This window comes from Patella vulgata, chromosome 3, assembly GCF_932274485.2.
Source record: "Patella vulgata chromosome 3, xgPatVulg1.2, whole genome shotgun sequence".
In the NCBI taxonomy this organism is placed as follows: domain Eukaryota; kingdom Metazoa; phylum Mollusca; class Gastropoda; family Patellidae; genus Patella; species Patella vulgata.
This window is the reverse complement of record NC_065881.2, coordinates 25,689,920-25,708,312: the sequence shown is the minus strand read 5'-3', so window position 1 is coordinate 25,708,312 and position 18,393 is coordinate 25,689,920. Positions and strand designations below refer to the sequence as shown.

At 35.6% G+C, this 18,393-nt stretch overlaps 1 protein-coding gene across 1 annotated transcript; it reads left to right on the top strand.

Annotated features, from left to right (window-relative positions):
* Nucleotides 1-13,762: 13,762 nt before the first annotated feature.
* Nucleotides 13,763-17,105, top strand: LOC126815266 (peroxidase-like protein 3; the record flags this gene model as incomplete). Its single annotated transcript, XM_056100037.1, has 5 exons — nucleotides 13,763-13,870; nucleotides 14,153-14,334; nucleotides 15,393-15,562; nucleotides 15,986-16,088; nucleotides 16,905-17,105. Coding segments are annotated over 5 exons (636 nt in total), but the record flags the coding sequence as incomplete, so codon positions are not given.
* Between the last annotated feature and the right edge of the window lie 1,288 nt (nucleotides 17,106-18,393).

Here is an 18,393-nt window from a genome sequence, read left to right as displayed (position 1 = left end):
AGTTGGTCAAAAATATAATTGCCATACTCTGGACATTGTAAGCAAAAAATTAAAATACAATTAAAAGTTAATCAAAATAACATTATGAGATCGGTATCATAGTTAAAATAAACCAGATTTAGTCTCATTTAACATGCTTTTCTAATAGACATTGCAACTCACTACCATACAAAACTGTACGAACATGGTGCACGCAACCCAAAAAGCTCAATATGGGTGGACAAATGCCTTAAGTAAGACTAGTTATTGCTTCCACAGATTTCTTGAATGTAATTCGTCTATTTATAGCAGTTCTCTTTTGTATCCTTTCTCCTTTGAATTGCAATTTGTGTTAACTTTTGGCCGAGAATGGACGAAGAATGTTTGAATTAATAATTAATTTTGTGGCTGAAGGATCAGGCGGTAAACAGACATGGATTACAATAATGACCTTACAGCCTATAGATTATAGACCGGGCGTAGAAAAAAAAATCGAGATGGTCAATCCCCTTCAATTTATCAGATGATTGTGGTTATAAAAATTAAGACTATCGGAATGTTCAAATAAATGTTATTTGCCACATTGTCTATACCAGTTATGAGCACCCACCCCAATCCCCTAGACCAAGGTGATAGTGTGTTTTAAACACAAATGAGTTAAACCGAGGATGATAACATCTGTTTATATTACGCTGTGTTTATATCAACAATATTATACACCTTGGTCGGGGGACCCTATATTTCGAGACCCTGGGTTTCAGCCTGCCAGTTCTAAAGGTAAAACCGGTACTGATATGCCAAGCAATGAATGACTAACATTGGAGTCAATGGAGGCGGGGGTATATTAGTCTGAATCCTGATCGATAACGTTAATGTATGGTTATTTCCCCTTTATAACTATTCGTGAAAGAAATTTGAAAAAAAAACCCCGCTCACTGCAGTTTGTGTATATTAACCGACATGTATACCCATTAAAATGCAAAATGTCATAATTCCAGCTGTCCTCCATAGAATAATCCATTAAAGTCAAATGGTGGATATACACGGTATAGCTACATAATTACATTTTATATTATGCACTATTTAGCAAATGTCCCTGGTTAAAAAATAGTATATGTATATTGTATTTCAGGTGCTGACGGTGACAATTTGAAATGCTGTGATGGCGTCCAATTAACAGATAATGTTCCATTTCATTCTGATGTACTAAACGGGTAAATAAGTTTAACAAAACGTTTCACTTAAAGTTAAAAATTTATTATTTTTTGTGGCCTAGCTAAATAAATTAGTGGCAATTACGAGATTACAATACAGATTTAATAATGATCTACAGAGCTATGCTGCAACTAAGAGATTTGGCTAAATTTCATTGAAGTAAATCATACATTTTGTAATATGACTCTTGGTATGTTGTTACTCAGTCTAAGAAAATTAATAACCCTTCTGGTTTATTATTTTTGCGGACTTGCGCTTGAGTTTTCTGGAGTTTGTGTTTGCAATCATTTCAATCTGACGTGTTCAATTATTATTTTAATATGCGAAGTACGTTTATCCCCATATAGCCACACATTCTATGGCGACGTGATTTAAGAATAGCTTATTGTTTTAGGTATGAGGCAGTGTCTGCGGTGTGGACACGATATGCCTTTTCTGTAAAGCAGAAACATTTTGAAGCCTTTAGGAATATGAGATTAACTGACATAGTTTAAGAAAGATAATAGTTGGTTTACAAATATTTTTTTTTCTTTAGAGGACCATGTTATCCTATTTATATCCCACGAGGTGATCGCCATTTCTCCAGTAGTTGTATGAACTTTGCCAGATCACAAGGTGATCCTAAACGTTTACCATGTGGATTAGGTAAGTTTAACAATAGTTTCTTGTAAAACCGGAAAATTAAGTTTGCAGTGAAATACTTTCATATCATCCACACGTGTCGGGAAAACACCGATTTGCTTATTGTCATGCTTAAGGTGCAATACTTTTAGAAATGAAACTACACAGGAACAGCGAATTATTATAAAAATGGTATCTACACAATTCATGCTGGGTTTACACTATCTGTTTATTACTTGGTCGTTTAACGTCTGCTTCCACAATAGTGATGTCACAGACAAGGTGTAGGAGAATCCGAAACTGGATCCCGTGTATCTTACCATTTGCAGTCTATTGCCATGAATTGGGTTACGGGGAAATTTCTTCAGGTTATGGATAACATTATAATAAGCTCTGTTAACCGACTTGTTCAAATCTTAGAGAAAGCATTTATGCTAGTATATATGCATCTCTATTCTGGTATGAGAGAGAGAGAAATGGGGTTTAACGTCCACTCGACACAAACTAGGTCATTTCGGGACTAACACATGGTTCAATTTTATTTCAATAATTCGCATGCGCGTAGGGGTCTTTAGCAGTGGGAGGAAACCGGAGGACCCGGAGAAAACCCATGAGGTTGGACAGGCAACCCTACTCCTTGTCACGTACGACCGGGGAATCGAAACCCCCGCCAGTTGACTCAATGACAGACCGTATGATACAGCGCGCGCGTGCTAACCATTCGGCCACCCAACCTCCTGTATTCTGGTATGAGATCACGATGGGTAAGACGCTGGCTCGCTAGCCTGGAGATCGGATGTTCGACCCCTGCATTGGCCGAGAACGTTCATTCAGATTTTCCGGCGTGGTTTCACCTTGTCAGTGATGCAGGACGGAGGGCCTGACAAAGACAGCTGTCTAGTCGTTCGGATGGTACAAAAACCGAGGTTCCGTGTACACATTGGGGTGCACGTAACAGATCCCTTGGCAGTTGGAATTCGATATAAGAGTAGGCCGTAGCGCCGGTGCCCGGGCAAAATTTCCCCCATAGCACACTGTATGGTGTATGCCCGTCTTCAATTAGCCCAATTTAGGAGCAGAACAGTAGGACGTTAAACCCCATTTCATTTCTATTCTGGGTTGGTAGGTCTTTTCTTTTAGCTCACGAAATAATTCTAACCTGCATATCTATACTATTCAAAAAAAGTAGGGGATATTTGATTTTTAAGTGTTATTAAAGTCACCTAATGAAACTGACGAAGAAACAAATGACAAAATGAAATGAAGTTCACATTCATCGATTTATTCCAAATGATCGTTAGACTAAGTAAGGCACAGACTGACCATTATAAGGGTAAAATGATACCCGGGGTCAAACAGCAAAGTTACCACAGCATCACAACCAAGTCAGTAACGGGTAAATCCTCCTCTGTTTGCCAAACAAGCATTGATCCGACGTGGCATACTCCTAATGAGACGTCTAAGGTCATTTTGGTCCAGATTGTCCCATTCCTGTTGCAACGCAGCAGCAAGTTCTTGGACATTGGCAGGACGTTGTTGACGTTGACGTAACCTCTGTCCAAGCATGTCCCAGACATGCTCGATGGGGGAGAGGTCGGGACTCAGTGCTGGCCAAGGTAATGTGGTGATGTTCTGTTGTTGGAGGTAACCTGTAACGATCCTGGCCCTGTGACATCTTGCGTTGTCATCCTGGAAGATGAAACGGCGGCCATGACGTCGTGCGAACGGCACAACATGGACTGCCAAGATGTTGTCCCGGTAGTACTGGCCTGTAACACGCCCTGCAACAACATGTAAAGCCGTTCTTCCAGCAACAGTGATGCCTCCCCACACCATAACAGAACCACCCCCAAATCGATCATGTCTGATGACGTTAACGTCTTGGAAGCGCTCGTTTCGACGACGCCACACCCTCCTACGTCTGTCCAAAAAATCAACAGTGAACCTTGACTCATCTGAAAACATCACATTGCTCCAGCGTCGATTATCCCAGTGTTGACGATCCCTACACCAACGACGTCTTGCCTGAATGTGATGATCTCTCAAACAAGGGATCACGCGAGGACGTCGGGCGCGAAGGTGACCCCTATGCAGTCGATTCCGAATCGTCTGGCCACTCACTCTCACACCAGTGTCTGTTTGAAGACGAGCGCTGATCTGATTTGCTGTGATGACACGATATCTCAAGGCCAAGGTACGGATAAATCGATCCTGGGCTTGAGTTGTCGCCCTTGGTCGACCTGAACGTGATCTGTCCTGTACAGATTGTGTATCACGGTATCTGGACCATAGCCTGCTTATGACAGACTGAGAAACATTCATCGTCCGCGCCACAACCGCCTGTGTTGTGTCGATCTGTAGCATGCCAAGGGCACGTAACCTTTCATTTTGGGTAAGCCGACGCATATCAAAATTTGTTTTCTGGTCACTAAAACAATTAAACTGATGTTTCCACCCTGGAATTCAATGCCACAATGACTGTAACATTCAAAGTCAGAGTCGTGCAAATCTTGGGTTGGACCCCCATGATGATCCCAAGCATCACCTGCATTCCATGCGGTAGCTATTGGTGCGTTTGGGCGTCACATGTAACTGGAAATGTTTCTTCTGTTAGGTTCTATAGTGACTTTTTTCGTAGTCATTTGCATATTTTAGTATTATGCCCCGAAAATCAAATATCCCCTACTTTTTTTGAATAGTATATTTTCATAGTGTTAAGCTGCCTGGTTGTGAATTTTTATCACAAAGCTTGACATTTGATTCAATTTCCCTTTGAATTAAACCTTCTCGTTTTAGTCATTCAGGTAATGGGACAACTTAAATATCGCCACGACAGTATAAACCCGCATTAGAATGTCAAACATTTTTACGGTTCAGTAGTTTCATCACACCCACCTCTCTCCCCAAACTATCACATTATTATAAATATGAAAATTTGACCAAATTTGCGTTTTGATTTAAATTATAGTATCTATGCTTTACTGGAAACGGAGAACAACGAATATTTTGAATATTTACAATCCACTGAAGTGATTGAGTTGCAACGATGAAATCTCATTGTATTGAATCCAAAACCAAAATAGACAAAATATAATACTCTAAAAACTACCTTAAGCAAAACTATAAACTAAAGTATTAAAATTATTTCATTTTTTTTGTCAGATTATATGTTTAATGATGTATATCATATTGTCATGACATATACCAGTTAAAGTGTTCTGTGTAAATAACGCCAAGTTTATGGACCATTAAATATAAACGTACAATAGGATATATTTCAATTTTTTTTTTCAAAATTCTGGTTCGTGTCATGAAATTTAACCGGAGTCATGAAACATATACGTACTATGAGGATACATTTCAAATTTTCACCAATATTCTAGATCGTTCATTTGATGCTTTAGTTGCTCGGGGAATCAAACGACAGCTCTGTATTTCAGTCCGTCATATAATAAACCAGGTTATCGGTGATCGATCAATAAATGCAAAGAGAACAGTGGTGTATTTAAAAATAATATGTTATCCTCGGGATAAATATACTACACACAGGTTAATATCATACTTGTGCATATCATTTTTGCAAATCTCGTCGATTCTCATAAATAAAACACCTTAATACAGGGCTGTAGAAAATGAAACACCTAGAAGCCAGAAGGCATAAGTATTCAACTTTATAGCGGTATTTAATAGGCTTTGAGTGAACTTATTCAACTTACTGATAGCCCACAATAAAATAAAATAAAAAAAATCATACAACAGTTACAGAACAGTCTACTAAAATTCTAGATCAGTTTTGAAGGGCTGGTGATTTCAACCATTGATATTTTTAATTAATAGGTGGGGATTAAGCTGACACTGATTGGGGAATCTTGGATTAATCCATATGGCAACATGCCAGGTAGATTTCATACACCATAAATCAAATCTAAGAAGGCAATTTCGGTCGCACCTTATAATTTTATCGATACCGGTGCGCAGGGGGCTCTCATTATGTGACGTCATCCATTATTTCCAATAATGTGCGGGCAACTTGCGGGCCTCGTGCAGTATCAATATATTACTTAATGTCTCGCCCTCGACCATTAAACCATACGTAGTGTACCCGTTTTGAACTTTAAGACACCGATTAATACATGTACATGTCACATAGATATGTTATTCATAAAATTTGAATTGTAATCAAATTTTTGAAAATCAATTCAGCATTTTTTTAAATATTGGAATGCCATTGGATATATATGAGTGATAACGATAGTCGTACATGGGGCAGGATTAAGATCGAATATAATAACAGCCATACGTTTTAGGTTATATCATAGAAATATATATATATATATTCTATTCATTATTTTCGCTGGCAAAAAAATGAAACGAAAGTAGAATTTTATTAAAACTAAAGTAGTATATAATAATATTACGGTTTTTTGGGGTTTTTTTTTTTAAGAAATTGAATAAAGTACAAACATATGTATTTGCAGGTGCTCGTGAACAAATGAACATGGTGACGTCATACCTTGATGCCTCATCTGTATATTCTGCTAAAGAGAAAGAGGCCGGGGTGTTAAGATCTTACAATGGCGGTAAGGACAGTTGCCATCTATTGGCATAGAAATGTGTGAAATGAGAAATTGGTGATCTTTATATAAAATCCTTAGATCTGCTATACACACAAATTTGATATACAGTTAATTGTCTGTACTTCAGAAAATTTTTTTTTTTATTCAGTCTCACACAACATTCGTTATAGCGTGTTGCTAGTTCAAATTTCGACGCCTGGTGCCCATCGTTAGTGAGAACGCTGACGAAGTTAGCTAGGAAGGTATCAAGTCATACCAGTGGGACCAGAAGTCCCATATTGCATGGTTGACGTAAACCAATTTGAAATACAATAATCCTTCTCCCAAAACCTACACAAAATATATCGTTATGTTAGTCACAAAAAGACATTAATATACGTTCCAGTAATACACTTTGAATGTACAAACTTATAGAAAGTACAGACGTTTCTTTATCTTTGCTATGTTTTAGGCTTATTGAAAGTACAGAATAACAATCTCCTACCAGCAGATATCAATAATAAAGATTGTGTTAAAGATACTGACAATGAATTCTGTTTTAAAGCAGGTACAGTTCATTAAAATTTACAAATCAATATGCATTCAATGAGTATTTAATTTCAGCCAGTTTTTTTACACCAATTGTGTATCTATTGTTTAGCATTTTGATGCAATATATCAGCCCCCCCCCCCACGATGGTAGTTAAGAGACTATGGGATCCTGTATGTAACTCTCGGAGCGAACAAACGATGAATGTAATGCCTGACATACCCGGAATCACTATATATTAAGACATCGTAAGGGCTTTCGATGTGCATTTTTAAACACTAAATATTTACTCTAATGTCCCGCCTTAATTATTCCTGTTAGTGAAGAAAAGTAGGACGTTAAACCCCATTCCAATTCATTTTCTAAATGCTGAAGCCTCATCATCTTAGTGGCTGCTGATGTTGTAAATTTAGCAGTACCAATAGTACATTCTGTGTACGGATCCTTTGGTGATTCCTAGTGTGATTTTATTTAATCTTAAAACCAAGGCATTGGAATGATATAGTCTAATGAGAAGACATGATTATTTGGGGTCGTATAAGACAGCTGAACATTGTATCCCTCTTATGGTCGCCAATAACCCCGTGTTTCCTTTAATAAATATTACCATGCAGTAGAGATAACCCACGTCACTCAAAATGAAATGGGGTTTAACGTCTGCCAAGGGCTCTTTTACGTGCACGCCAATGTATACACGGGGCCTTGGTGTTTAGTCCCATCCGCGCGATTAGACAGCTAGCTTGGTCAGGCCCTGCGTCCTGCACCACTGAAAAGAGGAAACCACGCCGGAAAATCCCGATAAACTTTCTCGGCCAATGCAGGAATAGAACACGTGACCTCCAGCGTCTTACCCGCAACTCAACATATCTGATTTGATAGATGACATTAATTAAAGGTACTACAGGCATGGGATCTTATTCATAAAAAAACCCCCTTAAATTAAGATATTTACTGGTGAAGTCTTTGCATTGGCTGAGAGTAAATATCTTAGTACAAAGTTTAGCTCTTGTCTAATATATAAATATCGCAAGAATCAAACATTTTAGACTATTTCAAAATAAAGACCGTTGTTCTATTATACTTATGAAAGCCAGGGTATAAACATGCCTGCATGGGCTAGATTTTGGCAAAAGACAACATAATTATCAGTATTATATTTGTCTAATAGACGTTAAGACTTTGGAGTGAAATGAATAGAAATTATAAATAGCTGTATGTAGATGCTGTAGCTGAATGTTTGTTCTTAAACTACATATTAATTAGGGTTTCACACTGCGTAGCTTGTGTGAAACACTATTGTTTTTGTTAAAATTATTATTAGGGTTTCACACTGCGTAGCTTGTGTGAAACACTATTGTTTTTGTTAAGATTATTATTAGGGTTTCACACTGCGTAGCTTGTGTGAAACACTATTGTTTTTGTTAAAATTATTCTTATTATTATTCTTCTTATTATTATTATTTTTTTTTTCCAATTTGCTTATATCTCAGCTATTTCTTTGATACGTTCATAAACTTGTAGAAATAACCCATACGAAGAGAATGTATGTGAAAAATAGTTTGTAAGATGAGCAGTTGCCGAGAAATGGGCAATTTTGCATGAGTCACTTTTTACGCTAGTTTGCCTGTAAAAGAGTCAATCATTACTGGATTTTAATAAAAGTTACACCATTTGGTGCGTAATGTCAATTTTAACTAGGTCAAACCAATTCAACATTACCAATATCACCTGAAATTACGTAATTTGGGCAAAAACCGTATTTATAGCCTTCGAAACAAATAATTTATTCAAATGAGTTGTATTTGTTATTCGTTTAAAATTTTGATATTTTATTCCAATCAACTAATAGAATGAACCCATACGATCAAATAGATATCACAAATTCCTTTCTAACTTGGTCAGTTGCGGAGAAATAGACGATTTTGAACAGGTCACTTTTCAAGGTTTTTGGACCATACAACTGTCAATTATTATTCGATTTTCATAAAATTTTCACTGTTTGATACCTTTTACCAATTATGATTTCATACAAGTAATTTCAGATTTTCATTATCACCGGAAGTAACGTCAATTTGGCAAAAACTGTATTTGTAGCCTTCAAAACAGATATTTTGGTCAAATGAGTCTGATTTGTAATGTTTTTACAATTATGATTTTTGATTCCGCTCAACAAATATATTGAACACATATGATCATACAGATACCGCAAAATGGTTTCTAACTTGTACGGTTGTAGAGAAATAGACGATTTTCTACAAGTCACTTTTCAAGGTTTTGGGTCTTTGCCATTTCTGATTTTAAAAAACTAATTTATCTTTATCATTATCACTGCATATAATGTAATTTCGTCAGGATCACTAAATGTATAAAATGAATTGATTACCAAAAGATGTTGGTTCCTGTGGTAATTAGCTCATATCAGATTGTTACTTCCTGAATTATATTATTGTATGAAAAAAACTTTCTTGTTTAACTTTCTTCTCTATCCATCTCTTGCAAATTGTGTTTGTTTTTCTTTCCTCCAATTTAAATGGCTGATATTTACCATATTTGTTGGAAAGATTTATAAAAACCTTCAGAACCATTTGTAGGCTATGGTCTGGTATCTTAAAGTTATTATCTGATGGTGTTGATACCCGTCAGACATTATGTACATGTATGCCTTAATTTAGTACGTTTTTCACATTTGGCCAAAATAGGGGAAAGAATGAAAGAAAGTGGTATTATATTGGTTTTATGTATTAATCAATGCGGAATTTTTAAAGGGCAGATTAACGCGTTTGTCTTTATTCACACGGGGAGCGTACATGTAATTTGTTGATGCCAATTCCATAATATTATTGATACAGTGCGCTTTGGTCGTGCGTATTATTATTATTATTATTATTTTTCCATTTGAGCATATCTCAGAAACTACTTGTCGGATCGATTCGATGTCTTCGGTTTTACTGGGAAAGTTGGTTTGACTTAAATTTTAAAGCTCTTTCCAACGTTCTGCGACAATGCGAAATGTCCGAAATCACCGAAGTTGTCGTTTTTCGATATTTTGCCGTAATGTTATCAATAATTGTCGGATTATAATTTTAGATACATTTTGACATAGCCAGAGACTAGGCACATAGCTAAGGTTCTTTGGATTTTTTATTTTCGGAGATATTAGGCGCCAAATTTTGAAAATTTAAATTTTTACGAAATACTTTTTTATTAATGAATATTTTTATGTGGTATTTTACCAAGGGTTAAAGGGTCATCTGATTTGACAACATTTTTTGTCACCGTACTTTTCCTTGGCCCCCATTGGCTAATTTAGTTTTTCAGGCCTGGATTAATTATTTATTGTTCGATTTGTATAAAACAAAGTTCATATCTTCCGCGGTCCAAACTGTCATTTTTTTTGTTACCGATACATTTTCCTTTCGGCAACGGAAGTAACATAAATTTAGCAAAAACTGCAATTTTGAGAGTTCGGTACCACTTTTTGAAAGCAAATATTATTTTTTTCAAATCTGGTATGAGTGAAAGGGTTTGCCCTGTAAATGCGCAGAAATCATCGCGCTCAGTTTTTTTAATTTTTATTTCGTTTTCGGATCATTTCGATTTAAAGGTGAAAAAAGGTGAAAAAATTAGCTATTCACAACCCATTCAGGCTTTTCATATTTTAAAATATTTCTTCGCAACTTTCATAAACTAGTAGCAATAATCCATACGAAGAGAATGTATGTGAAAATTAATTTTTAATATGAACAGTTGCCGAGAAATGGGCAATTTTGTATGAGTCACTTTTTACGCTAGTTTGCCTGTATAAGAGTCAATTATTATTCGATTTTCATAAAAGTGACACCATTTGATGCGTAATGTCAATTTGAACAAGGTCAAACCAATTTAACATTTTCAATGTTACCGGAAATGACGTAATTTGGGCAAAAATTGTATTTATAACCTTCAAAACCAGTAATTTATTCAAATGAGTCTTTTTTGTTTTTTGTTAAAAATTTTGATATTTGATTCCAATCAACTAATAGAATGAACCCAAACGATCATATAGATATCACAAAATGGTTTCTAACTTGTTCAGTTGCGGAGAAATAGACGATTTTCAACAGGTAACTTTTCAAGGTTTTTGGACCATAAAAGTGTCAATTATTATTCGATTTTCATAAATGTTTCACTGTGTGATATCTAATGCCATTTAAGATTTCATACAAGTAATTTAAGATTTTCATTATCACCGGAAGTAACGTCATTTTGGCAAAAACTGTATTTTTAGCCTTCAAAACAGATATTTTATTCAAATGAGTCTGATTTGTATTGTTTTTAGAATTATGATATTTGATTCCAGTCAACAAATGGATTGAACTCACACGATCATACAAATACCAAAAAATGGGTTCTAACTTGTACGGTTGCCGAGAAATAGACGATTTTCTACAAGTCACTTTTCAAGGATTTTGGTCTATAAAAGTGGCAAATATTATTCGATTTACATAAAATTTTCACCATGTGATGCCTTATGCTATTTCTGATTTCATGAAACTAATTTAACATTTTAATCATCACCGGAAGTAATGTAATGTTGTCAGGATCACTTACATGTAATGAATGTATACAATGAATTGATATTGCTGGATTTGGTTGATTCTGCGTACATTTTATGTGATGTGTGCAATGCTTAAATGGAAACCTGTTTAATGGTTTCATCGGTACCGGAAGTGACATATGTTCAAGGGTAACGGGGCACCGGTGAAACCCGTCATTACTGCGTCGCAGTTCTAGTTCTTCTTCTTATTATTATTATTCCAAATTATTTTTGATTAGATCTACGCAACTGCTTGTCGGATCGTTACGATTTCTTCGGTTTTACTGGAAAAGTGGGTGTGACTTAGAGGATAAAGCTATTTTGAACGTTCTGCGACAATGCAAAATGTCCGAAATCACCGAAGCTATCGTTTTTAGAAATATTGCAGTAATTTTAACAATAATCATTGGATTTAACTTTAGATACATTTTGGCATAGCCGGAGACAGGGCACATAGCTACGTTACTTTTGATTTTTGATTTTCGGCAAATCTTCGCAGATATTAGGCGCCAAATTTCGAAAATTTAAATTTTTACAAAAAACTTTTTTATTTATGAATATTTTTTAGTCGTATTTTACACAAACTTAACGAGTCATCTGACTTGATCAAAAATGTGATTTTTTTTGTCTCAGTAATTTTCCTTGGCCGCCATTGGCTAATTCAGTTTTTCAGTCCTAGATTAATTATTTATTGTTCGATTTGTATAAAACAAAGTTCTTATGCCCCGTTGTCTCAATTGCCATTTTTTTTGTTACCGATAGAGTTATCTGTCGGCACCTGAAGTGGCGTAATTTTACCAAAAACTACAATTTTGACAGTTAGGTACCACTTTTCAAAAGCAAATATTATTTTTTTCAAATCTGGTATAACTGAAAGGGTGCGCCCATTAAAGGCGCACAAAATGTTGTGCCCAGTTTTTTTAATTTCAATTCCGTTTTCGGGCTATTTCGATTAAAAGGTGAAAAAAGGTGTAAAATTAAGCTATTTACAACCCATCCAGCGTTTTCATATTTTAAAATATTACTTCGTAACTTTCATAAACTCGTAGCAATAATCTATACGGAGAGAATGTATGTGAAAATTAATTTGTAATATGCGCAGTTGCCGAGAAATAGTCAATTTTGCATGAGTCAGTCTTTACGCTATTGTGCCTGTAAAAGAGTCAATTATTATTGGATTTTCATAAAAGTGACACCATTTGATGCATAATGTCAATTGTGACTAGTTCAGCTCAATTTAACATTTTCAATGTCACCGGAAATGACGAAATTTGGGCAAAAACTGTATTTATAGCCTTCGAAACAAATAATTTATTCAAATGAGTCGTAATTAGTGTTTCTTTAAGATTTTGATATTTGATCCCAATCAACTAAAAGAATGAACCCATACGATCATAAAGATATCACAAAATGGTTTCTAACTTGTTCAGTTGCGGAGAAATAGGCAATTTTCAACAGGTCACTTTTCAAGGTTTTTTGTCCACAAAAGTGTCAATTATTATTCGATTTTCATGAAATTTTCACTGTGAGATACCTAATGCCATTTACGATTTCATACAAGTAATTTAAGATTTTCATTATCACCGGAAGTAACGTCATTTTGGCAAAAACTGTATTTTTAGCCTTCAAAACAGATATTTTATTCATATGAGTCTGATTTGTAATGTTTTTAAAATTATGATATTTGATTCCAATCAGCTAATAGATTGAACCCATACGATCATACAGATACCAGAAAATAGTTTCTAACTTGTACGGTTGCAGAGAAATAGACGATTTTCTACAAGTCACTTTTCAATTTTTTTCTTCTATAAAAGTGGCAATTATTATTCGATTTACATAAAATTTTCACCATGTGATGCCTTATGCCATTTCTGATTTCATAAAACTAGTTGAACATTTTCATTATCACCGGAAGTACTCTACACTTACATGTAACAAATGTATAAAATAAATTGACATTGCTGGATTTGGTTGATTCGGCGCCCAATTTATTTGATGTGTGCAATGCTTATGTGGAAACCTGTTTAATGGTTTCATTGGTACCGGAAGTGACATGTTTAGGGTAACGTGGCACCGGTGAAACCCGTCATTACTGCATCGCAGTTCTAGTTATATTTAAGATGTTTTAAACCCATTTCAGGTGAAAAGCGTGTAAATGAGCATCCTGGTTTATCCACTGTCCACACGATATTCCATAGAGAACATAACAGAATCTGTGGCTGGTTACAACATTATAACCCACATTGGGATGACGAGACAATTTATCATGAAGCCAGAAGGATCGTAGGTGCCATGCTTCAACATATCACGTATAGCGAATGGTTGCCAATCTTACTGGGACCATCTTTAATGTCTCAACATGGTTTACATGTTGATTCGGCCTCTTCTTTTAGTGGATTCGGACCCAGGAATTGGTATTACGACGATAAACAGGACCCCAGAATTATCAACTCTTTTGCCGCAGCAGCTCTAAGATTGGGACACAGTTTGGTTCCCAGTCGATTTACAGTCGGTAATGAACGAGTTGAACTACGAAAACTGTTCAACAGACCGAAGTTTGTTTATCAACGACAGGGACAGGGTATTGATTTGGTGGGCAAAGGTTTGGTGGATGACCCACTCCAGTTTCCAGATAGATTTATTAATATTGAGTTAACTGATCATTTATTTGAGGACGTGGCGAAAAAGAGTATGGATCTGGCGTCTTTGAATATAAACCGTGGACGAGATCATGGTCTTCCACCTTATAATGATTATAGAGAGGTATGTGGATTGAGTCGTCTATCAGGATTCCATGATCTCACTGATGGTGGAGTTTATGCTTCAGTTTACAGGTCAGTACGCATTAGATAATGATCGCCCTATAATAACTGTTAACGGTAATCGATGTTTTATCATGGGGAAGAAACTATAAGCTTAAATAATAGTAAGTGCAAGCAGACTGCACCACAAACAAACAGTTATACAAGACAAATCCACGGACAAGACACAATATACAGACATCACAAACAACAAACATGACAATCAGATAAAGTGAATAGATTCGGGGGCTAGTCGTAAGCGTCAACTGTGCTATACAGTCCCGGGTCTGTAGTGATACATACTTCACTCAAAATGAAAAATAAACTAACAGTAAGGGAATATTTGCCAAACGTTCTGTTATACTAATGTTGCTCATGAGCGGCTATGTGCTACATGAAATATAAATGTAGGCACATTGAGGGAAAATACATTTAGGAGTAACCATTACGTCAAATGTAGTAACCCAAAGAACCCAAGTGTATTTTAATTACAAAGCTGGGACATAAGTCCTTATTTATATAATCCAGAGTAAACAGTATTGACGCCCACTAAACACCATGCACAATATATCTTTATTTCAATAATGCTTTGTGCGTCGTAGGAGGGAACTGCTGAAAACGTAGACAACGACCTCACCCCGTTCCCCTGACACGGAGGTTTCAGGCCAGTCGACAGCAATTCTCTATACATGGATGAAATATAACATAAACCCCTTCAACAAACCACTATGCCCACCAAAATGACACCGACGTTCCCTTGGCAAAGTATTGATATTTTTCGAAAGTGTAAGCCGACGAGTTCTTGTTCAGGTCACCCAATTCCTAGGGGTAAATAGTCAGTGGATTTCCTAAATGCGAAAACTAAAAATAATACCCAATAGTGAAGTGGTGTCCGATGTCAACCTTTAGGTTAAATTGAGTTACAACCCTGCCTCGGTAATATTGGCATCCAAGTATAGGTACCCCAATAGTGACGTACCGCACCTAATGTGCGCGACATCTACCACGTATTAAGCCATATGAACAGGCCAAGTGAATGACCAGAAAATTGTCCTCAAATGCCATCATGAAAGTGTATTTGTTTATTGTAGACATGTTGATGACGTAGATTTATTTACTGGAGGTATAAATGAAGTACCCGTATCAGGTGGATTAGCTGGACCAACGTTTGGTTGTATTATCTCTGAACAGTTCAAAGCCATCAAATATGGTGATCGATATTGGTATGAAAATCCCGATCTCTCTGTTGGATTTACGCCCAGTAAGTTTTCAGTTATATTCCAAGTATCACGTAGCCAATAAAAAAAAGATGAATTTTCGATCCGAATTTACTAGGATGCAAATTGTGCAACTAAGAACATAAAATATCTTGGGGTTTTTTTGACCAGTGATGGGACAATGTCTATAGGATTAAATTGGAAGTATGTTTGTGGTTAGTTTATTAATTTTGTTTGGTTTTAGACTTAACCTGTCGAACACAGTTATATCTCAGCTTTTACTTAATTACATATTTATCTGTCCAGTGTTATTTTCGGTTATTCAAGAAAAGGAAGCCTTCGATTGGACCAGGTGTGGTTCATTATGGCTAATATATAAAGACCGACCGGTGTTGCTAGTTACTATCGACTACAAATTAATGATAAATTTAACTATGTTATCATTATTATTACCATTTTCTTCTCAGATCAGTTACAACAAATTAAAAATGTAACATTGTCTAGAGTGATGTGTGACGTCACAGGTGTGGGTTTTATGCAAGCTAATGCTTTTCTCCAGACAAGCGGATCGTAAGTAGATAAAATAACAAAATAACCAGTTTTCTTACATTTTCTATTTCATCCAGTTTTCTCAAACTAATTATATTGTATGCAAAGTCAAAACTATCAGCGTATTGACAAAATAAAAATACTACAGGTAATGAAATACAAAACTGCCCTTGAAACAAAAGGTAAAATTGATTGGGTAAATAGAAAATTAGCTTCCAAAATTGGTAATATCAAAACAACCATATCCAATAAGGAAGTGATTTAAGGTGTTTTGTTTGGAAAACGCAGGCATAGCTACCTACCACTTACACTTTTATGGATCTCCCCCAATCAGTCGACAGTCCAAAGTACATTATCAAGCAGCTATGTTCACTTTTCTAACTCAGAAGAAGCAATATCAATGTTGAAAAAACTTGATTTTATAACACCTTCGGTGTTGATGGGGATCATAGTTTTAGAAGTGTGGTGGTTTTTTTCCCTTTTTATTGTAATAGAGACGTTAACTTCCCTCCAAAACAGCTATGTCACATCGGGACTAACATAATATATCGGTTATGGGTTGGGGTTCATTTCAGACCCCCCCCCCCCCAACACACTACAGAACACTCTACCATCCCCCGGTCTAATTAGGGTAAAAAAAATAACAAAGAATCATCTGTATCCACCCCCCACCCACCCCCACCCAAAAAAACCCCAACAACAATCAAACTGTACAATTCAATTAGACCGACATATTTAAAACGTGTGTCTATTTACCTATTGTTTGAATTTATAAAAATCCTATACGTTGTAAATAAATCGTGCTTAGGAATTATTTTTAAAAATTTCTACTTACAGGAACCAGAAATTACCATGTGATAGTTTACCGTATATGGATTTATCCCACTGGACAGATTTACAGAAGAAATAAATAGACGAATTAAAGGGTTTACCTTGAAATGGAAAAAAGATGTACTTATTTTAGTTTAATTTTATACTAATCAATGGATTTATAATATTCCTAGTTGGTTTGCTACACGTGGCTTTATATTAATTTTTAAATGGCAATTAGTAACTGGATAGAGTAACAACAAAAACACATACTTATGGAAAAACAGGTACTAGTGTATTTTATCAAGTTATTGCAGTAATACAGATATGAGGTAAACATAGAAAAAATACAACAATATTTGTTTACTGTATTGGCTTGATATCGTTGAGAGAATATTCTTCGAAACGTCGCCTTACAATTCACTAGTAGATGTTTTTCCATAAGTATGTGTTTTTGTTGTTATGGCTTTATATATTTCAATGAAAATCGAGCAGTTCTCCAACATTTTCTAGAGGACAAAATAGAAAATAATAGTAGCTTAATTGAAAGACTTCCATACTCTCGTTTTATAATAGTAGAAAGAAGTATAACTACTTACATTTGCCAGCTTACCTTTGTCTTACATTTAAAATAACGGTCAGACATTTTTGTCTTACTATTATTTACCTGGCTCGAGTGTGTAATAAGCTATTGGTTAGGCTTTGGCTTCCTATTGATTACCGACTCGGGTGTGTTTGACCATTGATTAGACGTTATCTTCCTATTAATTACCCACTCGAGTGTGTTTGGCCATCGGTTAGACTTTGTCTAATTGCTATTAATTACCCATTTGAGTGTAAATGATCACTGAATTGACATTATCTGCTGATCCATTTGAGTGTATGTGGCCACTGGAAAGGATCTATTGTTTGGTTCATATGACTTTGTAACAAATAATATATGATTTTACAAAATGAAGACACATTAGACTGAGTTCTACATGTAAAAGAACTGATTTTTTAAATATAAATATCCTTTATAAAGGTTTAAGGGTTTTGTACAGGTTTGTGAAATAAACAGAAAATTAAATAATTTTTGTCCTTTGTAAATTGATCACAACTGTGGACCAAAACGCTACTCAGAGACAATTCCACCACGTAGTGTGTAATTTCTATGGTGCCTTCATTCCAATAATGGCGAACTCGCCCTAAAAAATACCCAGCAGTGGCAGAGTGACAATATAATATATTAACGCGACAATGGCACATTTCCAACCAGACATCCTGAAATTAGGTCGCCTTATCGTTGAAGTAGTAATGGTTGTAGTTGTTCTAGGGTGACGGAGCGACAAAGAGGCCGATCAATCACAATATGTAATATAAATCAGTAAAGAAAACACACCATACATAACGAACAAGCCAAAAATATTACATATTACTTTAATTAAATGTGGGTGGGGTTACTTTTATGAATATGTAATTTTAACATGCAATTATTAAACTATAAATAGATTGTATATTTTGGCGTATTGATAGA